The sequence below is a fragment of the Lonchura striata genome, chromosome 4, assembly GCF_046129695.1.
Source record: "Lonchura striata isolate bLonStr1 chromosome 4, bLonStr1.mat, whole genome shotgun sequence".
In the NCBI taxonomy this organism is placed as follows: domain Eukaryota; kingdom Metazoa; phylum Chordata; class Aves; order Passeriformes; family Estrildidae; genus Lonchura; species Lonchura striata.
Genome location: NC_134606.1, coordinates 26,648,340 through 26,674,813, shown reverse-complemented (window position 1 = coordinate 26,674,813; position 26,474 = coordinate 26,648,340). Strand labels below are relative to the sequence as shown.

General features: G+C 35.4%; 1 protein-coding gene across 3 annotated transcripts in view; it reads right to left on the bottom strand.

Moving 5' to 3' along the window:
- The window catches only part of FIP1L1 (factor interacting with PAPOLA and CPSF1), a 39,240-nt gene that overhangs the window by 3,569 nt on the left and 9,197 nt on the right, over nt 1-26,474 (bottom strand). The window contains exons 7-15 of one of the 3 annotated variants that reach the window (XM_021529439.2): nt 25,861-25,991; nt 25,525-25,593; nt 23,206-23,315; nt 16,444-16,537; nt 15,306-15,459; nt 10,070-10,096; nt 9,460-9,514; nt 8,367-8,422; nt 2,937-3,162 (exon numbers count right to left, since the gene is read on the bottom strand). In XM_021529439.2, the coding sequence (XP_021385114.1) occupies nt 2,937-3,162; nt 8,367-8,422; nt 9,460-9,514; nt 10,070-10,096; nt 15,306-15,459; nt 16,444-16,537; nt 23,206-23,315; nt 25,525-25,593; nt 25,861-25,991 (922 nt within the window). The remainder of the gene's footprint in view (nt 1-2,936; nt 3,163-8,366; nt 8,423-9,459; nt 9,515-10,069; nt 10,097-15,305; nt 15,460-16,443; nt 16,538-23,205; nt 23,316-25,524; nt 25,594-25,860; nt 25,992-26,474) is intronic. The other 2 variants (XM_021529522.2, XM_021529601.2) reach the window with 2 other exon arrangements.

Sequence of the window (26,474 nt, the reverse complement as noted above, 5' to 3'; positions counted from 1 at the left end):
AGAAGGGGGAACACCTGAAGCAACAGCACTAGTCTTTTTATGAGTCCCTGTATGATTACATCACTAAGCAAATGACAGAAATTAGTAATTTAAGACACTGTAGAGAAACATTAACCACCCAATAGAAAATTCTGCTTTTCTAAGGGACACAAAAAATATTCACACATCAAAAGCAGGAAAACTACAGCTATAACTACTCAACTCAAAATTATGATTTGCCACTGTTAATTGATTTTATAATGCATTTATAACCTCAGACCTGAGAGTAAGCTGATCAAATCCTGAAAAGCACGTTTGTAATCAAATGGCACAAACACTGAGGTTGGAAGACATGAACGGAGGTCATCAGGACTAAAACTCAGCTAAACCAGGGCCATCAGGACCAGCTAACCAGTACCATGTCCAGACAGCTTCAGGATAGATCCATGGATGGAGACTCCCTGGCCTCTCTGTGCAACTGTGGTTTCCTCTCACAACTGATATTGTTCCACAAAACTAATATTTTGATGATCAGTATCTAATTAAAAAGTTAAAATTTGAATGCCTACCACTAACTTCTGATAATCTTGCCGTGCCAAATAGGATGGCTACTTGTAGACCTACAGCTTGGTTTCAAAGATGAGCTCCAATGCCCTTAATGGTAACTCACACTTTGCATTTATTCTGTTACCCATTTATTTTATAACACTCTAGGAAAAGGTTAAAATATTACTGATACTCCCTTTTAAACCTTATTTTGGCAAACTACTAAAGAACCATGACAGCTTGTAAGTGTGTCTGATGAAAATAAACAACTTCTCTAAGTAAAGCAAAAAATCAATTTGCCAAGACCAGTGTGTTGGGAGCTTTCAGGATCACGCTAATGGTGTTCAATGTTTTTGACCTTTATTGCACGCTAATTGTGGAATCTCATTCAGTTTGCTGACCACCAGGACACCAAATTCTGTAAAGCTGCAATCCAGCCAGGTAGACCCTCATCCGCTCTTCTGCATAAGATTATTAATTTCCAGGACCTTAGAAATACAGTTGCTGGGGTTTGGTTTTTTGGTTTTGTTTTAATTTTTCAAATTGCTGAGGAAGAACAACAATAGAATAACATATCAATCAACTTCCAATGTCTACATTTTTAGTGGTAACTAATTGACTTGAAACTACCAAAATAAAAAAAGAAAAAACAAAACACAAAACAAAATCAAAAAACCCAAACTGAAGTCCCAGCCCTTGCAGAAGGGAAACAGTCCAAAAATGATGGCTTCTTCTCAAGATGCATTGTAAAAATGCACACTTTTCTCTGAGAATAGCAGGGTAAAAGCAGAACAGAATACAAAGACAGCCGAAAGTTCATTTTTAAACCACATTTTGGTTATAATAGAATAAAGATAATCCTATTTTCCTAAAATTTTAAAAAACGTTGTAGCAAAAACACAGGTTATTCATCTGGAAAACAACTGCTAAAAGCATTGAAAGCTGTAATGTCTGAGTAGTAAAATGCTAAAACTGATGCTTACTACAAACCCCACCGAAGTACCACTTGATCAAAGTTAAAACAAAGGGAATGTAAGTAAAAGCTATAAATCTGTGGAATCTTTAAAATGGTTCATGTTCTCCTCACAGTTCCGTTAATTTTATTTTCCTAAGTGCACAGAATTGAAAATAAACCTTCTTAAGAAATATTATATCTGCATGTTCTTTTTCAAGCCTCTCACACATCTTCTGTGATTCCCAAACCAACTTATCCCAGTTAAGGGCCTCCCATTTTCTTATACAGCCATGTGGCAACAGCTTTGCTACAGATGGTGGATAATTTAGTCACATAAAAAAGTTGAGGCCTGTTCTTCCCCCTCCTTCACAGATAACTCTGGCAGCAGCACAGAGATTTCTTGAGGCCTGGAAGCTATTAAGGTTCATTTCAAGCACCCTTGAATGACCAGGGCTCTTTCTGGCCTTCAATCAAGCTGTCTGAGAAACAGATGTTTAGATAGGTCTTCAGCCCTCAGAAACTGACCCTGGAACAAAGCACATGCCCGCAGAAGAGGACATCACCACACCAGCATACATAGAAAATCCCCCAGCCCGCACCCAGTTTGGGTCTTCAGCTAACAATCATCATGCAAAAATGTCATCTCTCAACCGCAGTAATTTTGACTCTCAGTACTCTCCCTTTAGCTTAAAACCATTAGTAAAAACAATCTGCCTAATAGCTAACATATATATTCTGCAAAAATTTAAACTTAACAATGAACACTGAGAAAAGTGTCAGATATTTACCCCAAAAAGCAGATAACAAGAAGAGGAAATTTAGAAAAAACTGGCTAACCAGTAGGCCTCTGTTCTATGGAGCCATAGTGAGCTCAACATGAACCACAGAACAGTTGTAGCTTTTTTTAAAAGCAATTAGAAAGCTGAATACATTTTTCTGACATTATTATCAACTATCAAAATTAAAGTTCTTGGCCTTGAAATAATAGTTTTAAACAAGAGAGGAGAGATTATTATCCAGCCATTTTTAATAACCATATTAACCATTTTAGCAGGTATTTAATACCATTAATTAAGGTGAAATGTTGCAACATGTTGCTCTTAGTATCGAATTGACAACTAAAATTCATTTGGCACTTCTACAGATTTTTCTGTAGATTTTTTCTAGACCTTCTAATGTCAAAAATAGATGGGTATTTCAGATGTTTTCAATACTTAAATCACCTTTAACCTCTAAAGCATTATGACCAATCTGCATGTATACTGTCTTTTTTTCTGCTTCTGTTTTACATGTAGAAATTTAGAATTATAGTTTTGAAGAGAAAAGGGCAAAGGTGAGGAAGCCACACCACCCAGCTCTTTGGGATATACAGCGGAACACTAAATTTGAATGTTGAAGTTTAACAGAGACAAGGGTTCTGAGCAGCGTCACAGCAGGTTTAGGATGTTTCACTGACCTGTTGAATGCACTTGAGGATGGACTGTGATCTCGGTCCCTTTCCCTGTCTCTGGTACGGTCTCGATCTCTGTCTCGATCCCGGTCCCGGTCGCGATCCCGATCTCGGGATCTCTCTCTCTCACGTTCCCTATCCTTCTCTCTTCGTGCATAGTAATCCCACTGTTTGCTGGTGTCCAAAAGACTAGACCATGAGGGTGCAGAACCTGCAGGGTGTGGAAAGGTGACTAAAGAAAGAGATGTAGCTATTAGAAAGAACAAAATCAAATATCATATGGAAAATAATGCACGAAAAAACATTTGTCATTTTTCAATCTTCATGACATTTTTAAATCTTCCCCTTTCACATAATGCTACGCAAACACTGCATTTTTTCCGTGATTATTACTCATTTAAATACTTCTTATGAGGATGTACAGAACCAAGGTACATACCCCAAAGACTGTCTAAATACTTCTGGGGGAAAAAAAAGATGTGCAACTACTTGCTTAAAGAATCTGATTCTTTGTGGTCAAATGGCTTTATTTTGGGAGAACAACAAAACAAAAACAACCAGAAAAAAAAACCTGCCTTTGAAATGCAGGTGCTTTGAAAATACAGTTCAGAAAAAGGACACTTCCAGCCTTATATTTAAATGCTATTATTTTTATCTCTTGTACTTTAAAATCATTGTATTTAAAATACAATGATAGCTATGAAGTTCTCATTCATTGACTTATATTCTATACTATACTTTGTCATACTTTTCTGATTACAGATGTAAAAGGAGCTTAAGAAATAAATTCACTCTGGGGAGAAGAAATAATGATCCCACTTGTGCTCTGTAAGATAACTGAATACTCAGCACAAACACTAATACCACTAAAATGTAACAGTTTAAGAAAATCAAGCATAGTCTTAATCTAGAAGTGACATGTTAAGAAGGAAGTTTTAACACTGTCTCCCAACCTTTTTTTGACAGCTAGCAATGGGGAGAAGGAATGCTTCTCCACTGCTTTTTGCCAACTTCAGTGTAATACACAACTGCTACTTTTAATGCCCCAGTTGTTCTGTCCTGCCCTCCCTCACCAGAAGTCCCGTGAACGCATCCTGTGAAGGAAAAACAAGGGCTGAGTATTTAGCTGGAAACAGCACTCTCTAGCGGACTTACAGTACTGAGGACTTCTCCCTTTCTGCTTATCTGCCTTGCTAGCTTTCCTAACTTTCAATGAATCGTTTGTTTTGAGCTCCACTTCATCATCTATAATATGAGAACAATATTTACTTGACTTCATGGTGTCACAAAAAGATTAAAAGTACAATTAACATAAAAATCCACTGAACAATGTAAAGTGTGTTACTGGTGCTGTATTTAATACTGTTGAATTACAAAACCATGGCTTCTGCTGATAGCTATGTTCAGACTGCCTTGCCTGTAACATCTGGGGTATGCCTGCCTCAGAAAGCTTTGGCAGAAGCTTAAGAGAGCAGTTTGCCAAGCATCCAGAGGGGGAATACAAAAGACCTATACAGCAGGCAGTGGAGCAGGAAAGAACACTTCATTGTTAAAATACATTTGCAATGAAAAGTATTATAATTCCTTAAAAAAGCAATTATACAAGATTTTGCCTCTAATAAAATGCTTGACACAGTTTAACTTCAGGTCTACAGCAAAATGAAGGGTTAACAGATAAAAATGCCCTAATACAATATTCTGCTGCTCATAATGCTGCCAAGACCTGAAATTCGTCGAAGGAAAGCAGCCAGAAATAACAAGAAAAACCAGCTGGACTTAAAAGACTGCTAATTTCCTTGACTTGCGACTATGTCAACAATACATGTATGGTACATGAGACTTTGGCTGTCAGTGTATTCTGATCTAAAGTTTAAACTTAAGTTTAAATGTATACTACAAACCAATTATTAATGGTAGTACAAACTTTTACAATAAATTTTGGGATACTCCAACACATTTTGAGTAATTCTCAATCAGACACAAGTATTTCTCCTCAGTAACATAAGTTAAAACAGTAATTTGACACACTGCATATTTTTATATCTACATTTTCACGAGGAATTATTCACAACACCAGAAGAAGGTTACTTTCTAGTATGAATTGGTGTTCTGCTTTTACTACATTGAATGAAATAAGTTGTCACTTCTGTTATTTCTACATTAATTATTCCAGTAATTTCTACAAGAAGAAAGACACTTCAAAAATTTAACTCTGATTTTATTTTTAAAAAAAGAAGAGAGCTTTGAATAATTACTAGTTTTGGAGACATGAGCCCAGTTTTGGAGATACTTAAAAAACTTAAATCTTTACGGCATAAAACAAACTATTTAATGCTTCTTCCTTGTACTTCAAAAAATACTGACTCTTAAACTGTTTCTGCAATGTTAAATGTCTTGCAAGTTCCTAAGATTTAAAGAACATTTGGCGCACAGACTAGAGAAGTACTTGAGGAAAAAGCAAACAAGCATATGATAGAAGGCACTTCAGTGGTTGATCAAATGCAACTCAAGCAAATCCAAAGATATGATGGCAGACGTAGCACTGAATTGTGAAAGGATTTAAGTTCAAGTTGACTAAACCACATTGATGTGGTGGAAGAGCACAAAAACAAAACAGACTGTCTTGAAGTTATAAGTTATTACTTTACTATGTAACTTTCCTAAAGGGTCTGCAATGGCAAACCCAACTGACCACAAGAGAAGAGACACCAAAGCATGAGCTAAGGAATTTGAATAGGCAAAAGAAGCGCTAGTACCTTAATCAAGACTGGTACTTTTTATAATTTGTTCCATTTGCACATCTTCCCCTGCAATTCTAGCAAAGCTAGGAAATGCACAGACTGTCAAAGAAGACAACAGGTTGGAGACTCAGTGCTATTATCCAAAGCAACTATTAAATAAATATACTTAGTGACTGTAAATCACAGTGATTTCTGTATCCTGCTGCACTGTGGAGCTCTCGATGTCCCCAAGGTCTGATTCAGAGAGCTGCTAAACACTGTCCTATAACAGTGATCACACAGCACAACAGGGACTGTGACAGTATGATGCTGACTAGGAAGACATTTTTCTCTAAGAGATGAGCAACAGTGATAAAATGCTACTGAGTCTCTATAGATTCAAAAATCCCTATGACACAGACAGCCTTGAGACAGACAATTGCTTTGGCAGCAAATATGAAAGCTTTTGCTGCAACAGGGATACCAGATACACTGGAAGCACACTGGGAAGATAGGAGTGGACTGTGCTCCTTGGTCTCCATAATTGTATAAAGACAAACAATATTTTAATCCTGCTGAAGAAGTTCAAATTCAATGTTGGCATGATCATAGCAACAGTTATCCTTTAGAACTGGTGCTGCAACAACACAGCATGCTATTATCTCTAAAGGTCAACATAAAACTTGGAAATATTCTTATGTCCCTGACAATATTTGACAGAATAGAATATTCTAATAAGAGACATCAAAGTGAAGAACATTCAGCACTGGAGACTATGTAATAGATGCCACATATATACATTAGTATGTGTTATTAAGACAGCTTTCCTTATGATACTCTGCATGGCTTTAGTTGTACATCTCAGGTTTTACCTTCTTGCTAAAACACAAATTACTGTTAAAAACAAAGTCTGTGTAAAGTCAATGTTTATGAATTCTTTTTTAAGAATTCTTGAAATCATAACAAGCTTCCAATGCATGAAAGCAAACATTTGATAACTGATGAGGATCCATACAATGTCACTAAAGTACTGCTTGTTACTCCATGAACTGCTACAAATTCAAGAAATTGCGAGCCATTACAAAATGTCATATTGTATACCCATGCTTAAACTTTGGAACATTTGGGAAGGAGATTTGCTGAATATTTGATCTGTGCTGAACATCACACATGCTCAGAAACAGACAAAACTTTCCCTACAACTTCTCACCAGCTAGGTTCAAAGGAACAAAGAGCAAGGCAACAGAATTTAGCTGACAGAAAAGGCACTAGACATGGGGCAGCTTGGCAGATGTATTGAAGGCAGAGATAGTGGCTGCCAACATGCAAGGTCCTGCCTCTGGGTGAGGGCAGTCCTCAATGTCAGTACAAATGGCAATGAACTGATTCAAAGCAACCCCACAGAGAAGGATTTGGGGATACTGGGAGGCAACAATTAAACACGGCCAAGCAGTGTGAGTTTGCAGCCCAGGAAGCCACTTGTATCCTGGCTACATCAAAAGGAAGAGTGGCCAGCAGGTTGAGGGAGGTGATTCTTTGTGCTCCCTCCTACGACACCACCTGGAGTACTGCATCCAGCTCTTAGGACCCCAGTACAACAAAGATATATTAGAGCAGATCCAGAGGAGGGCCTTGAAAAATTAGCAGAGCTGGAACATCTCTCCTATGTTGTTCAGGTTGTTCATCCTGGAGGAGAGAAGGGTCTAGGCACACCTTATTGTGGCTTTTCAATACTGCAAAGGGACTTACAAGAAAGAAAGATGGAGACAGACCTTTTGCCAGGGCTTGTAGTGACAGGACAAGGGACTATGGTATTCCTCTGAGAAATGGTGCGTTTAGATTGGCTATAAGGAAGAAATTCTTTATGACGATGGTGGTGGGGCATGGGTTGCCCAGAGAAGTTGTAGATGCCCCACCATTAGAGGTGTTCAAGGCCCAGTTGGACAGGACTGTGAGAAACTCATCTAGTGAAAGGTATTCTTGCCCATGGCAGGGAGGCTTGAAATAGATAATCTTTGATGATTCCTTCTAACTCAAATATAATTATATCTACATTATCTTATTTTCTCCTTCAGATCACGAAGCAGAGCAGTGCTAGCAGTTCTAAACTCAGCATACATTCTGTGGATGCCCATTTGGTGGCACATGTTGAAGCTTTTATTTTAGTTCATTCTTATTTCACTTTTACTGGAAAAAACCACAAAGTCATGTTTTCCAGCTTCAGATTTTTTTTCCTATAACAGTGATTAGAAAAGGAAGACAGACTTTGCAATACCATAGCTGAAGGTTATAGTGTCTTAGACAAATGGTTTTTCAAAGGAGAGGTACATTATCAGGATTTCTGAATGACTGCTCTTAGTAATTAAAATTCTGATGGTATCTCAACTGTACTTGTTCTCCTGCTTTTAAATCTTTGAAAAATTCTCCCTGACTTGCAGTCCATATTAGGGTATATAATGCTTCAACAATCACAGTTCTTCAAAAGCAGCAGGAAAAGATATCCAGTATATAAATTAATAAGCGAAATAATAGTATTTAACAATAGTAGTTAAATTTGCAACAGCATCTAACTATTTACAATGGTCAGCATTGTGCTTTCATAATGAAATACTGACAGGACCTGTTTAGTTTTCTAGCTAATATCCTCATAAGTGTATCAAACAATTTGATATCACACTGTTCAAAATTTCCAAAGCCAGCAAGCTTGCTTACTTACCACTGCCATATGAAAATGCACGAACAGGACGACCATCATAGCCAGAAGAATGTCCACTGTGGAACACAGATGCAAAACCAGTTTCAGCATATTAAAGATAAACGCTAAAACTCAGCTTTAGCAACAAAGCCACCTCCTTCAATAAATAGATGCATACATATAATATATATATTACATACAATATATACAATCAGAAGTAGCACTCATTCTCAGCAACTGTCAGTACAAAGTAATAAATTTACTTAAGTGCACATATGATGTATTAAGTTAGGATTTTTTCTCAATTAAATCATATGAAGATTTTCTCAGAGATTTTCCATCATCCTCCTGTACCATGTATATTAACAGAAATTTCAATTTCAAAGGAACAGATGTGTGCATCTTCCTTCAGTGAGATCCAGAGGACTGACAAGAGGCTTGTACCATCTTAAGTGAGTTTTGCATATGACCTGGTTTTGGTGTCCAGCAAAATACAAATTATTTTTCAAGGACTGTGCTGGCCAACCTTTTTCCTCCTTATGTATATATTTTACATATATACAAATATATGTATGTGTATACATATAAATTCATATAAAAATGGTATTGAAAAATTCCTAGCCTAACAGATTAGCCTGTTACAGCTGAACACTTAGAACAGAATATAAATACAAATTTAGATTCTGTGGAACTCTGGCACCTCTTATAGTTTACAAGAGCTTGAATTGGTGCTTAAGTTTTTGTGTACATCTGAAAAAAAGGACATGATAGCTGAAAAGTATACAGATCACAAAAATAAGCCTTCAGACTGCTAAGGAATACTTTAATAATAATTCCCTTAGGTCTTGGCATTGATTTACTATCAAAACTGTAACTAATGTGGTATTTTGATTACGTGTCATAACTAAATTAGTAAGTGGCCAAGTAACCTACTCAAAGAATATGTTGAGAGGTGAGACTAGTAACATTTCTGTAAAATTACTGTAAATATCTGAAGCTGTCTCCCCTTTCCCAGATGTAAATCCATAAAACAATAGGCAATGCAAGAGTATTCATTTATTTCAGTTGCAGAATACTGATAGATTGCTTAGTAAGATTTCAAACAGACAATCACCTGTCTATTGTGGGTATGAGGGAAGGTGGAGGACCTCCAGGTGGTGGTGGAAACCCTGTAACAAGAAATTGGGTAAGGAGGGGAGAAAGTAAAAATCTATCAACCATAAAAGAAGCAGGCTAAGCATACAATGGCAAACAAATCCCAGAGAGAACAATGAAAAATCGTTTCCATGTAAATAGGTGTTTATTTTGTAAGACTAAGAACTACTTTTCAGCTTGACAAAGGCAAAACATTCAATACGTATTATCAGTGTTTCAAATTAAAAAATTTATCATTCTTAAAAATATGGTGATACAAAAGCATGGGCAATTCTAACAATACTTAATTAATTAACAACAACCAAAACTATTTACTGCATAGTTGAGAAAAAATATTTTAAAGAAAAAAAAGGAAATATTCATCTAGAAAACTGGCTGATTAGGTCCACTAGTCAACAGCATTTTCATACAATTTCTCTTCTGCCCAGCATCAAAATAACTGAGCCTACATATACACATATAGTATAGTACACATCACCCTTTATCTATGTAATTGACAGAAGTTGGTAATTTGCACATAAGTTTTCATCTCTTAACCAAATGTGGAAAAAAAGTCTAAGCACATTTACCTGGTGGTGGCACTGTTATTGGTATACCTAAAAAGACAACAAATATCAGTTATAGTAATAGTTTCTTATCGGTAGATCTAAAACCAGATTGAGCTTGCACTATGTATATGATCAAGAAGAATGACAACATATTTTCTGTGTCCTCAAGATGTCACATTAATACTGATTGTTAAAATTTTATACAAGCCTTGTGAAGTCTAACTTTTGATTTAAATTCCTATTCTTTAAGATCTTATTTATTTAGAGGCAAAACTAGTGAAGAGTGACTCTGTGTCTCAAGGTTAGAATTAAGTTCATAATTCTAAAATTCTTAGTATTCAGAAGGAAAGCAACATCCCATAGACTACATTCACTTTATTTTACATTCCATTGCTGGATGGAAGGAAATGCAATTGGCCTCTGACCTTCAATAGCTTGGCACAGGAAACAGTAGGTCCACATGAACAAATAATTCAGGCAGCAGTAAGCAATACAGATATCTGAGTCAATGCTATGATACTGCAGTTCATCATTCATTTGCTACATGGAGGGAAAAAGATTGTGTTTTACTCTATTTTCTTGTAACTATCTGAGAAAGGAGCATCCTTTAACAGAAACATGTGTAAGAATTACTCGGACCTGATTTTCAGATCTAGCTAAGCTGTTATGAAACTAATTGTTCCCAACTAAATTAGCTGGCCTAATATATGTACTGCATCAACATATAAACCTATCTTACTGATTAAGAAAGGAATGATTACAAGGTAAAAATAATTTGTACACTTCAAAGGTTCTTATCTTCTCATGCTTTGCAAAGACCTAGCTTTACCTGAACCGAACACATAACACTGCTATATAACAAGCTGGGCTAAAACAATACTGGCAGAAAATAGCCTACTTCACAAGGCATAAAGCACTTTGAATTATCAGCAATTCTGCTTCCATTAAAAAGTATGTATGTTCAATCTGACAGCTCATGGCAAAACTTTGGGGAGGGAGAGAACAGAAAACTCTGGCAAGTGCTTTCATCAGCATTGACATAATTGCATAAACATTTGCACAGAACAGTACTGGCTACTGCATGACAAAGTTTACATATATCTCATTAGTTCAATACCAAAATTAAAAGACCATTGTATGGCAGCAGCATTTTATTAAATCTACATATTTATAATGTTTATAAATGCAAACTGCTCCCAGACTACCTTGGTAGAAGGACAGAATGAAGGAATATGCAAGCAGAGAAACAGAGATCAGTATCAAAGTTCACTAATTGTTGGCAATTTATCTGACATTAATTCCTAACAGCATTAATCCTATAGGATTAAACACATGGTGAAATATAATTGAGATTTCTGTTCAATCTGAAAGATTTATAATCTGATCTCTTAGCCAAAATGTAAATCAGGAGACAGTGAACTTCAACAGCCAAACTTCTGAACTGCATGAGCCATTTTCTTTTCACCAACATGCAAGCTTTTAATATGCACTACAGTTGTTAAGAACACTGGGTATCACACCATAACATTTTTGACAGTGTAACATTTAAAAGACCAAGCACTCCAGATGAAAATTCCTGAAAGAAAATCAAGATTAAGAACTCAAACTGTTGCACAGCCAAAGTGTTTACTATTCATCTTTTTTGGTTAATTGTTCTAATTAACAGATCCTTCATGAGCCGAAAACATAGAAAAAATAAATAAATGTTAAGCATATATATATATATATATATATAATAATATATTATATAACTGCTATAATATAGCAATGTTAAGAATATAAGCTAGAAAAATACCAGAAATTCTCTCAAGGTGATTTATTAGCTCCATCTTATACTAAAAAGGATTTCAATTGCTGCACTAAAACCAGTATATTGTTTGCACTGCAAATGGCACTCAGCACTATCCAGAGAACTGCCTGGAAATCCACCAGCTAACTCCTCTTTATAGAAAGGAAGAATTTTGTATTAAGCAATACAAATTTTGTATTAATCAATAGTCCTCATTTACAAGAATGTTTTCTGTGCAGAATTAAAAGTAAAAATATCACCACAAGACTAAAAGCCAAATGAAAAATTTCACTTAATAACCATTCAAACAAAATTAAGATAGACTGAATACAACTAATATCTAGAGACCAAATGTCCAAATAGTTTTAATGAATCATGTAGAGCATTACACCAAAAACCCATAAGCATTCTTTCCCACAAAAATCTTTAAGAACTTTTAAAGAGTCATGATTAATGCTTATATAATCTTAAAAGAGAAGCTAATTTACTTGATGGTATCACAAAGGAAAAAAGATTCTATGTGCCAAATTGACAAAAAATCTAAAAAGATCTAAACAAATGCTTTTCATCACCTTCCTCACTAATAGACAAATATGACACAAAACAAGACAAAAAAAGATCCTAAGCTTCAGTTAATGGAAAATAATTCCTTACCTTCCTTTGCCTTCTAAGTGTATGAAAATATATTTGTAGTGTCACCAGCCAATTACTGCTTCTGAGAAAAGACACTGGAATATTTTGTCACTTCTTGCAATGAAGAAGAGACTACATTGTACCAGTGCAAGAATGTGGCTTAGTATCGACCTTGTCATGTCCCTACAACACTGTTGTACTCCCATAAAGATACATCCAGCATAAACCTAAATACTCAGACTTGTGGGTCAAAAGCAACACAAATGTCTTTAGTGCATCATTTTACCTACCACACTCAAAACTGCCTTCAGAACATTGTATACCATCCTACTAGCTCAGGCTTGTAAGTATTTACAGAAAATCAAGTATGTTTTCCTAAAGAAAAGCCATGCCACACATGCTCTGCTTGTGGAATAAGGTATCAAATATGAAAAACACAGCCAGAGTTTAAGAACATACTGTAAATTAGCTAAACTGCATAACAGCCCTCAGAAATGTAATGTATCTCAACTTGGTTCTCTTGCCACAGGCTAAATTAGGTTAAATTCTCTATATCAAAAGATAAAAAGTACACACTTAGGATGCTGAGCCCGAGCAGTCACACCAAACCCTGGTGTACATTGCGAAGTTATGCAACAGAAGGTTAGTATTTATGAGAAATTTCTTTTTTCTTAAATCACAAATACATGTCACATTTTAAACTACGTACTTAAACCAAAGCACATAAACCAACTTTTAAAGCCTTGGTAAAAAACATACATATTTTACTTTAGATGGAAATGACACCAACATAGCAATAAACCTAGCAAACAGAAACTAGCACATATTTTGACACAGGCAGTAATTTCCTAGGACTATTTGAGAATTTTCTACATTTGGTGCTCTGAATTGTTCCAGGACTTGTTCCTCAAAAAAGACTTGAATCACAAGAGTGAATGAATACAGAACAAGAGACCTAACTTCAAAGCAAGATCCTTTTTCAAAGGCGCTTTTGGAGGATGTTTTATATTTGGAATACTTAAGTTTTCTGGCAAGTAGTCCCAGTTTAATATTGGCTAAGTGTAGTTTTTTTACTTCTCCTCCAGTGAACCAAGGAGGGATGGCAGAACCTATTTTTGGAACATCTTTGATGATAAAGAGCTGGCAACAGCACAATTAAAACGCAGGCCTAAGGAAACCAAATCCACAGCTCTTAATCATTATTTTAGAATCTACTTGAAGTTCTGAAAGGATGTTCCAGAAGACCTTCTGAACAATCCTGTGTCATAAACGTGCCTGTAAACCATGAGACTAAAGCCAAACCGGCTCGCTTGATCTACAGCACATGTGGATTTCCTTCACCTTACAGGTGAGGGGTTTCATAAGAGCAGTCCAGTAACTGTATGTGACATCCCTGCACCAAGTGTGTCTGGGGTGTCTGTGGAGGTGGTTCTCATGTTTTTGATAATATACAACTTAGAACACCTTTTCTGAACCCAGTTACAATTAAAATAATTACTTTCTAAAAAGTTGCAATGCATTACATATATTGTTTTATCATAAACATTTAAATGAAGCTTAAAACCACAGCAAACATTATTGTCACATCCATCCCCTTTCTGTCCTTCCCCCTCCCCAGTAAGGAAACATCACAAAATCACCAGAGCACTATCTCACTTTAGATACTATATTTTTTATATTTATATTTTAAAAAAGGAAAAAAAAAGGAAAAGGGCACATTTTCTATGTGTTCCTCCATCATGGAGGAAAGTCAGAGCTTGCAGGCAGAATGAGTTAAGTTTTAAAATTAGGAGGGACAATTGAAGAAGCAACTTCTTCTATGAGAATTTAAACCCTATAAAAGCTCATACTAGGTGCTTTCAAATAATGTGACTTCTTTGCTTCTGCATAAGAATATTAACAGAGAAACTTTTAAGAAATTCCTTCTGCAAGCAGAATAGCAAGGAAACTTCCCAGCATGATTTTCAGAATAAGTCAAGCAAAAGAATTCAAGGAACAGGAGAAAATAAGGAAATCAGTCTTCTCTGCAGACAAATGCCTCACTTTCCTACTCAAATACACCACAAAGATTATCCATCTAATTTAATTTCTCACAGACAGTTCTTAGTTTCTTGCCAAATCCTTTTGAACTTAATGTCTTAAAATGACAAGGACAGGTCACTGTACCTCTTGTGCAAAAGCCCATGACACTTCTGTCAGGAAATTTCCATAAATGTCACATTTCAATAAATGTTTAATAAATATCAGTACATTTTGCAATAGATTAATAATGGGACGAGTTCTCAAAGAGCTTTGATTCCTCTAAGATTCACAGACACAGAACACTGGAAAAACACATCAGGGATTAATAAGACTTCTAACTGGAAGAAAGGATACAGAGCAAATGCAACACTTATCAGACTTTTGGAAATTTACACATGCAGTGAGAAAGAAGGAGAACTAGAACTTCTCTTGCTGTTTTGACCTTAGACATTAGAGAATCCAACTTGCAACATAAATTCATGGTAAACCATACTTCTAGTTCAAAAGTTTGTAGAATGATGTGTTAACATATACCTCTCAATTGCATTAACAGTTACTGAATTACAGAATACAGCTTTTCACTTCAAACATTTTGAAGAACACAATAACCAGCAATTAGTCTCCAAGTAATTATTTACTACTTGGGATTATGCTTACTGAGAAAGTACAAATAAAAGTTTCTGGGTTTGCCTTGCAGACACACTTAAGAAAAGAGCAGAACACAAAATTCTGAAATTCTGCATGATGCACCTCAAGAATCTGATGTTAATAAATCTCTCATTATTCACATCCTATGCAGTGCAGGATATTTACCTGGTGGGGGAATCAGAGGTGGAGCAGTACTGACAGTTGGAGGGGGTGGGAGGAAAGGAGGTGGTGGAAGGTGAGTAGGTGGAGCTCCTGGAGGGAAAAATGGAGGTGGCTTGGTAAAACTGTCTACTTCAGGATTAGAGCGTTCTGAAAGAACCTGTAAAATATCAAACTCTAGTTACAATTGCTATGTGAAAAGAGTACAAGACAGGTTTCCTCTCTTTCAGTTACTAAAATAGGAAAGCATTACTTCACATTTAAAGACCCATATTCAAAATTGTAAATTCTACCCATGTACCTATATTCAGTGTCCCATATTTGCCAAGTACCTTTCAAGGCCTAAGAGCACCTTAAATTTGCATAATGGAAAATATTTACAAATTAATATGAAAAGCAAGAAAACAACCCAAGACTATAAATTACTTAAATACTCTGAGATCAGATGAAAAATACATGGTAGTGTTTTCAATATTAGCACTACAATCCTTTACTATTTTCACTATTTAACCTCAATCTCAGTTGGCATAGAAATGCAACTGGAGTACCAAGCAACCCTGATCCTTCTCTCTGATTCTTCAGGAGAGAAGTGTATTCCATCTGTGTAGACGTAGTTGCTTTCTCAGGATCATAAAAGTCTAGATTAAAACCATAAAGACTAATCTTGCAATTTATGGTAAAGTACTTCAATATAATTAAAAACAACCTACTACCAATTGTTTATTCCTCCACACCTTATTTTTAAAAGACTGCATTTCTCAAACTGCATACAAGGGGGCTTTCACTTCCAGCATTGGTGTCTGGCAGGAATAGGGGGACAAATGGGGAGTTCAAATATTTATGTTTTCACTCCATAAACAAAACAATCCCACACAGATCTAGCAGAGCCAATGCTGTCTCCTGGATTGTAAGTCTGCAACATCACTCGTTTCTTTTCAGGAAGAGGTATACCAAAACATTTCTCTTTTGAAATTTATCAAATATTTAATCTTAATATATTTTGGAAACAGACAAAATTTTATTCCTGGACTTAAAGTTACTTATGAGTTACTCATTCATGTATACTGATGCTTTAGTCAGAAGCTATGGGGGAAGCAAAAATGTATTTTAGTTGAAAATAGAATGCAAAACGGCAGTGTAAAACCTGTATGTTGCTGTTTTCATTAGCACGCCGTCGTCCTTCCACCCTGCTGATAGTGATGGTCTGTCCAATCACATCTATTGTGCCAGATATTCGCCTGCAACACATGAGAAACCAGGATCAACAAGCAGAATCGGAAAAGGAGGAGAAAAAAGTAAGAGAAGCAAGCTTTATGGACTTCTCTCATTCTAAATGGCAAAAATTCTTTCTTCTGTGGAAAACATAAAAGACTGTTTCTGAAGAACATTAAAGGTGATGAATTTGCTGAACTATGCAAGAGTATAGAACTAAACAATGCAGCAAAAGACTTCTTTGATAGGCAAAGGCAAAACTGACTCTACGGCAGTCTCCTTCCCCCTCATAAAAGACAGTACTTCTGCTTTTCTGTTACAAAAAAAACCCCAAACAAACAAAAAGATCACAAACTTCAGTAAGAAAAGAACATATTAAGCAGAACTTTCTCAAAAATCTAACATAAACAGCTATAAACTATTTATTAGAAGTAATTTCTAAATTGTATGAAACCATAATAAAGGATTCCATGGAAGTTCAAGCAAAGGTAAGGCAGAAGAAAAAACATTAGCATAAAACATAAACACTAAAATTTGAAGTAGAATCAATCTCTCAAAATCTTCAGGAAATTAACCTCAGAGGAATATACTGACACAAAAGAAGTACTCCAGGTACCAGACCAGAAAATATGACAAGTATCTGAATGTCACCTAGTAAAACTAAAGCCTGATGTTTGTGACAACAGGAATCACTATTTTGAAGAGGGGAATAATCTAGTATTTTTCTGTTTGCAGCCTTAAAATGCCAGAAACCAAGGTTTATAGAAAATGTATAACTCTTATGTAAATATAACAAAATCTATTTGCATAGGAGTTATAAAAACCAGGTTGGACTAAGGCCTTGAGCAACCTGCTCTACAGGAAGATGTCCCTGCACATGGCAGGGGAGGTTGGGCTAAATGATCCTTAAGGTCCAATTCAACCCCTTAACATATGATTCTACCTGCTCTGCAGGCCACTATTGATTTCTAAAATAGGTTAAAAAGTAGGATTCACCTAGGTCAACTACGTTAGAAAATGAGATATAAAACTACAGTGCTAATGGTTAAGAGAAACAAAGGCACAAAATCTGTCTCACCTATAAGAGACATATATTTTCACCTGTAGTTTCACCTATAAGGGAAACCACAGTAGATAAAATTGATATTTACCAAGAGCATGATATGTAGCAGTAAAAGACTGGAAAAAAACCTTCCTGAAATTTCCACAGAAACAATTCCATAGAAAGAAAAAAAATATTTCTAATTCAGAAGACAATTTCCTGTCTTTTTTGCATCTAGTGTACTACTAACCGCATGAATACAAATATTAGGGAGAACAACTGTAAATTGGAATTATAGGCTCAGAGTTCTGTCAGACTGACAGTGTGGACTCCAATTGCTCAGATACCTAGATTCCAATGCAACTGAAAAAGACACAACAGATACTAGAGCATGAAGTAAGATCTCTCAGAGATAATCTGAAGTTTGATAGCAGACTGCATACTGAGGATGATACAAATGCCTGTCCTCTGAGCTTTTCAGTATCTGGGTTTAGAGCTTCGTCCTGGATGTTAAAAAGCAAGCTTATTAAGGACAACAGTTTAGAGCTAAAAAAAATTGAACAAAACCAGTACAATGGTACAAGAATAGAGAACATACCTTCAATTAAAGAGTATATACTATACAGCAATATATACTATACAATGATAACAGAAGTTTAAGGAATTTTCTGGATCTTAAATTTAAGAAATGACACTGGATTATTATTTTCCTTTAAGTAACTGAATTGAAAATATAGGTATTATAAAACAATTGTTAAAACAACTGTTCTCACCATCTCAGTCTTCACTGACAGTGCATTTTGTTTGAGAATTCTAAGACACTTATTCTCCTTTATTACTGGTATCGTCTCTTAATTATCTAAACCATATCCTAGAAAACTCATCTTACCTAGCTTTAGTCCTTAAGTGTAACAGATGACACTCTTCTACAGCAAAAGGTCCCTTCCTGGCTCACACCACTGATTTACAGGGCTTCCACTTGGGAGTGATGTACACAGCAAAATTAAGACTCTTCCTCTCTTATACTGTTTGCACACTGCCAGCAACTTTTAGAATCAGCACTGAAATCACACACAGTGACACCAGTGCAAGAGAACCAGGCATCAAAGAAATATATGCCTCAACTATATTACAATAATATTAATTCTGGCTTGGGGAGCAGCCCAAACACTCCACTGCAATATTAAATGAAGCAAACCCAGACTACCAATTAGTTGGTTCCTAGGCATCAATTTTACTGAAATAAACAGTTTCACTTAATTTTTTTAGATTCTGAAGAGTATACTTCTACTCACTCAATCTCACTGAGATTATACTTTGCATTTATTATTTAAATAATGCTGTATTGTGTTATGTCCACAGTTCTTCCCAACAACTGCCAAGAGATTATTTTTCATAATGATGGATTTTGCCATCATACTTTGAACTTGACAAATTCTCTATTTCCAAGATTGCAAGAATGCTTTCATTGAGAATTTCACTAGAAGAGCTTGCAATTGAACAAAAGAAAGCATCGACTGAGCTGCAAATGAAGCAGCAGATGACATCTCAAATCACGTGTTAAGTCACACACACATTAAGCCACAGCAAGCTGGCACAAGGAGAAATTTCCACAACTCCCTAGACATTATCTAGATTCACAATAAGTAGCAGGCAAGACTTGGTTTCTATCTCAGTGCCATAAGCAAAGAAAAGGAAGGGCTTGGTTTGTCCTTTACATGATCGAGGCACCTGGGATACAGATGCATTCCCAATGGATCCTCTGAAATGTAAGAAGGCAATCCACACGTGTGGAATGCACATGAACCCACAGCAGAGTTCATACAAAGTGTAGCTTGAAAGGAACATTCCAGCAACTCTGAGTTATCTCACTCTAATTAGAGAACGGTTATTTATGAGCTATTTGCACTACGAATACCACTTCCATGGAGAGTAATTCAGAAAGATAACTCAATCTCATTTGGCAAGCTCAGCTTAGATTCTACAGAGAGAAGAGAAAGAGGTAGAAAAAAGAGGAAAAAAAGAAGGCAAACCCAGTTATTTTCAAAGTTCATAGCTTCAAAAATCCTCATCCTTACCACAGATAAAATAAATAAGCTGCTTTTTGGAACACCCCCATATGACTTCAGAATCAGACTAACTATGGGATGCCACATTTATGCAGTAGACTTATTGTATAGTCTAATATGTATGGAATTACAATATGCTTCAATATTTCTTCCATTCTTTCTTGTTTTGCTTATGTATTTTATGTTTTATTTTCCTCCTCTTGAGAACAACCTCAACTTTGCTGAGCTCACCACTAACTGATACGAATAAGAACCAAGGAGTGAAATGAAACCATTTTTATAAAAACCCACTTTTTTTCAAAACAACATCTGAGTTTCCATCCCTTCCATCACATTTCTCTGAAAGCAAAACCCATTTAATTGTAATATACACTTTAGTAACTGTAAAAGCACAAATGGAGGTTAAAAACCAAAACACTTCTGACAGAAAAAATTTTGTGATGGAAAGCTGTAATTGGTATTACTTGAATGACAAAATACAAGCTTTTGTAGCCAGCTTATAAACGAAACCTATGCTTATTTCTCTATTACTAAAGAAAAACTATCTCATAGTCCTTGAAAAATAACATAAGGAAAATAGTTGTCTGGAAACAAGACACTTTTATGAAGTAGTTGGTTAGGACACATTTGAAATATGTCAAAGTCCTCTTCTTCGCCTAGAAAGCATTGTAGTCAAAAATCAAAACACGTTCCTTCAGGTTTTTACCATAATTATGAGTATGCACACAATAAGCCTTTAACTGTTCTCTCTCTGGAGAACAAAGATATTACTTTATACCATTCTATCTGTATACAATGTCCATTTACTAAACTGTTTTCATTTTGATTTAACTCCTCCTTCAGGATTATGCAATACTTTATGCTACTCAACAGCCCTAAGTATCACAGAATCAAAGCAAGAAATTCCTGTGTCATTTCTTAACAACTAATATCTAAGCTGTGATTAAGGCAGTCACTGTTCACACAATATTTCCCAGAGATACACTGTATGAACAAGCACTTAAATTACACATTTAAGGTAATTCTAGGAATTTGCAACAATTATTTGCTGGTGAGCAGTAATACTCTTCCTATTCCATAATCTACAACTTCCATATTGGTAACAAGCAATATTATTGCTAGACCTCAGAGTTTTTTTGAGACAATTTGCAATCACACACAAACATATACTGGACTCAAATCAAAAAGGTAAAAACATAAGCACAAAATTACTTCAATGTTTGTTTACAAACAAATAAAATAAAAAGCAAACACCACTATCTGTCCCCAACCTGGCAACTGAAGAGCTATATGTAATGTCCATGTGTAAAATCATCTACGAAGGAATATTAAAGCCCTGACTAGTAAATGAGGAACTAAAATGTTAAATGAGCATCATGCCCTGAATTGTTTTTCCCCTTTACCTTAATTCCCATGATTGGTCCCTCCTGTATTGTTCCTACCACTTTCTGATGCCTGAACTGGCTTTTCTGGAGGCAGTGTTTGTGACGGAGAAGAGCTGCTGCTTTTCTGGTGTGGTAAATTCCCTAGGTCTTTCTGTTTTCTTACTGATCCTCACACCAGTTCTGCTGTACCAAATCGTATCAGTTTTCTCTCCCTTTCACAAAACATATCAACTACTGCTAGAAGTTCAGAGTTTTATTGCTACATGAGAAATGCTTCCAGCAATTTCTCAAGGCTATTGCAAATGCCACATGGAATAAAGGCAATTATTTTAAATTACTGAAGAGATACACTGCTGAAAATGTTCTGCCTACCTAAAATAAACTCTTTAACTAAAGAAAGAAATTAGTCCAACCTCATAAAACCCTGTCTGGTTATGCAGAAGTTACTAATACAGGCACTTAGAAACACAAAATACTAGATGTATTATGGAAAAATCATTGAAGTGGAAATATATATAATCCACACACCTAATACATATTCATTCACTCATTGAGCGACTCTCAGACTTCAAAGCATACAGTTTTCTTTCAAAATCTCTTCCAACCACTTCATAGAAATACCTTTCTTTACAGAATAATCTATTTTAAGCAAGTGTATCCATAGGAGCAGGTATTAAATAAGAGAAGATGTCAGTTTTGTCATTGTAGCAACTTACAATTACAGTATTCACACTAAATATATACAAAACAATCTATTCTACCCACTGGAATGCACAAGTGATAACAATTCTCAAGGTGACATGTCACAAAGTGATACATCAAAATAAATGTCACAAAGTGACACAGGTACCACAACTGCAAATTTCACACATAATATACATGATACATTTTTTCTACAACTTTATACTTGACTACATTTTAGTAACCTGGTTGTTAATTACTTCCGGAAGTAGTTTAGAGGTTTTTTTGTCCACCATTGAGATGAACAAAGAACTGAAATCTTGTAACAAAACCTCTGCTAGATATAGATTTGGAATCCTTACCCTGTGAACAACACATTCCAGTTTGAGGACTCTGTTACAAGAATATCATACATTAAAAGCAATTCAGAAAAGAAAACTTTAAAAACAGCTACAAGGTTAGCATGAAGTTTGGAAAACTCTTCTTGTTTCTTTGACAAAGTAAAATAGAAAAACAGAACTAAAATCTATTAAACACAGAGCAACGTAGCTGACAGCTTGGAGAAAAATTTAGGCTACCAGAAAGAATATTCTAGAAGTGAAAGGAAAGTGCAGGCAAGGATATGATTGATTTCCTCCTGCCCCCCCAAATAAAATACATTTGGGTGTTGAATTGACTCTTACAGGATGGAATAACTGAGCAAAAGTGCCTCTAAATTAATCCAGGTACTTATGAATGCAGCACTAAAGATGGGTCATAGCTTCTCATCTTTAATGGTTGACAACAAAGTGTCCAATGTACTCTACCTTTCCTATCATTGTTTGTAATATGATGTAATATAAGGGCTTTTAATTTGCACAGAACCAAAACTTCTAAACAGGATCACTAAATAATTAAAGTAAAGCAGAAGCATGGGTTCATCCTAAGCCAAGTGCCAAATATCAAACAGCAGTAGCTTAGATACAGGAGACAGAAATTATTAAAGCCTGGGGCTGGGAGAAGGAACTCAGTAAGAAAATAATTTCTCTCATTTTGAAGAAAATATAATAAAATACTCAAACATGGAGAAACCAAAGCTGCCTTGCAGGAAAGAGACTAGGAATTCCAGGAATTCCTCCACTTGTTAAAGTCATAGCTGTCAGATTCTGTATTGTTTAACTGAAAAAAATAAGTTACCTAAGACTCATAAGGACCCTAACCAGAAATACTATTATGGCAAATTTAATCATACACAGAAAGCACAGTGTCATAAATCAACAACTGAATTTCTGTAACTGTTTTGTTAGTTGGTCCTGCTGTTTTTTCTCCCCTTTTCTTCTACTTTTTCCCAAATAGCCAAGAAGGTAGCACAGCATTAATGTGTGATTATGCCAAATAGGATTACGATATCTCTACCCTTCTTTTTTACCTGTTACAGAAACATATTTCCCTTTCTTTTTCTACAAAAATCGTAAACTTCAAAGCCATAGAGGTAACAGTAGAAAGAGTTTTTTGGTCATGAGTTACAGATAACTGACCTGTTTGTTGGAATTCCTGATTTGAATAAGGCAGGAGGAGATGTGAAATCAGGTTTGGTCGACTGCACTGCCAACTCTTTCTCCAAATTTCCAGTTCTGCCTTGCTGTACCTTCAAAATAATGTTTCATCATTAGTTTACCCTCACAAGTGCAGTAGCTCCAACACTCAACAAACACACAGACAACACAAAAAGAAATTAAGTCCAACTCTATTCAGAATTTCAAAAAGTGTCACCTCTACAGCTAGAGGTGTATTGTGTTTGATAGATATATAAGAATCAATATGCCAGAGAATGCATTTTTACAAAGATTAGACAGCTTAAATATTTCTTTTCCAAGAATTTCATTTGTATGTGAACAGACCAAACTGATTTTCTTGAAGAATTTCCTGTATGAACCAAATTACATTTTGATTTTTAAAAGGACACTTATTTAAAAAAAATTCATAATCTTTACAAGATTAGAGATATCTAACAAGCCTGCTATCAACTAGCAGCAAACCGTGAGACAATAAACTTGAATGGATTCTCCATCTGCCTCATTGATCATGAGATCCAGTAACCACTTAATTTCTGAGTCATACCAGTAAGTCATCTCATACTCTGGGTTACGCAAACTGCAAAAGACTTTTTATTAGTTCAGACAGAATACTTCAGAAACACCCTGTTGTTGCTGAAGTACTGCAAAATTCCAGACACTTCTTTTATTAAAGCTATGCAAAACCTTTGGTGCAAGTACATCAAGTATTGTTTTACTTCAGCAGCAGTTACATGTGAAAGAAAAACCTACATGGGTTAGTATTAAAGACAAATATATAGTGATTCAATTTTTAAACTTACTCCCACTGTACCAGCTACATCACTCTACGTAGCTAGTTTATTCATACTATAACATTGTATATGCTGTGATCTCACAGCTTGTAAGGAAGTGAACGACTATGTTTCTGCAGAACCTCGCTTTTAAACATGGGCACATGTTTCCCGAACCCACAAAAATGTACATAAGTAGTTAAAATTAATTTAAAAATTAATTAATATTTCCTATCCAGAAGTATGAGGGGAAAAGGTCAAATAAAAAGACTTCTACAAATTAATGAGCAATTGAAAAATGTAGGAGATATTCTTGCCACTTACGGGAGATTAATATAAATTACATGAAATATAATGGAAATTACATGAGACTGTTTCAGAAGAGAAGGAAAAAAAAGTTATTGAAAATAATAATTATGTGTAAACTCCTTTTAAAACATGACTGACTCTTACAACACAATTATTACCTGTACTGTTTGATCACCAGTCAGTACTGAGATGGAAATAAGGGAAGTTTTGGGTTGGACCACTTATCCTTTTTCCTTCAGAACATTTCAGAAAAGTTTGAAATTACAGTCAGTTGCAAATTGTAACTCCTACTGTCCACTATTTCTACTGTCCCACAGCACTATTAAAATGGTAACTGAAAAAGGTATAAAGCCCCAGAAAACTTCTGATCCATTCTTGCTAAAATAAAATCAAAATAACTGAATAGTGTCAAGTAGCACATAAGAGAAAAACACCCATCTGCAATTGACAGTTCTGTATCCGCAATTGACAGGAGTACACAGAAGAAAGAAACTATTCCAAGTAATTTCAAAGACAATTCAAGAACAAAAATTACTACATATTAATAATAGATAAAATAAATAACCTTTGCTTTATAATTTTAAGTTTAGTATCAAATAAGTAAATGAGAAACTGAGAAGATAAAAAAAAGTTCAATTCTTAAAATAAATGCTGTCACATAGGTCTTTCTATTCCCTGAAAACCAGCACTTCTGAATGGAAAAATTATTATACATAACTTGATTTATTGTTAGCTAATCCCATAAGGGCAACAGAAAAATATGGAAGATTGATTTTCATTGTTGACATACATAGTTATGACAACAATCATAGTTGTCAAGGATAACTGTTACAAAACATAGCAAGAGCTACAAACATGCCATAATCTACAAAACTTTCCCACCACACCTGCATACATTCTTTCATCTGCACAAATGAACACACTACAACTACAAATAAACCACCACATCAAGAAAAATAATTTCACTGGGAAATTTTTTAGTTCACCAGGCCACTAACTCACATGCTTGCAGAAGAGTGATCAACAAAGCAACATTTTTTAATCCACATTTTGTGACATATACAGAAAGTCACTGATGTAGGATGAGAGTATGAAATAATGGCTGTGTCCATATCAGTTGTTCTTCTATCAGTCTGTGCTGGCATGGGAAGCAATACCCAAGAAAAATGAGAGCAACCAACAAAATTTTACTAAAATTCACCTTTAAAAGATGGTATCTGCCATCGAGAATCTCTGCACTTGGTCTTACTTCCATAGCTTTGTCTTCAGCCTAAGTTAAATAACACATTGCCCATTAAGATACCACACAATTCTTAAATGATGGGCCACAGTCTCAATAAAGGTACAGATGCAATCTAGCTGTAGCTGTCTGTCACACTATCCACACAAACTGCCAGTGAAGCAACACAGCAGGGTCGAGGGAAGGGAGTCAGGTGCAAACTAACAAATGTACTGAACTGGGCAGAACAAGCTTATGACACACAAGCAGCTTTACAGGGAAAAAACCATGTACAATACAAAAAAAAGTACTATTTACCGTAATTTTATTTGTGGTTGAGGTAACTGGCAAAATTTCAAGACCCATTCGTATTCTCTTTTGTTTTTCACAGTAAGCTTTCCAGGTATCTTCATTGAAGCCATAGTTAAAATAATCTGAGAGATCAGCCCCTTTAAGTAGAGAAGCATGGGTTTTTTTAGGATGTTACAAAGTTCATCTTTCCTCCACTAAACATATATACATCTCTACTTAGAGCATCAAAACTGATTAGGTATTAGTCTAAAAAGCATAACTGAAATGTACAATTCATCAACAGAGATTCATTGCTAAGATTGCAAAGAAATTAAAATTTAGTCAGAAACAGTAACTTGCCTAGCATCATGAAGTGGGGGCCAGGAGTACAGAATATAATGGGTATTATAATCCCCCATATCTTTACAACAAGATAAATATAAGATCTATAGATTTGCTTTATGTTCAGAGAAGAACCGCTCCCTTTTGTTTTGCTTGTTCTGTATTTGACTTCTCACTTTGTTTTGGCTCCTAGTTTCATTTGATGCCATGAAGTATTTTTAGGGTAAGAGAGAACAGCTGTAACTCACATGCATAGAATATAGTTAATATAACTAACATTTCAAACACCAGATAATCAA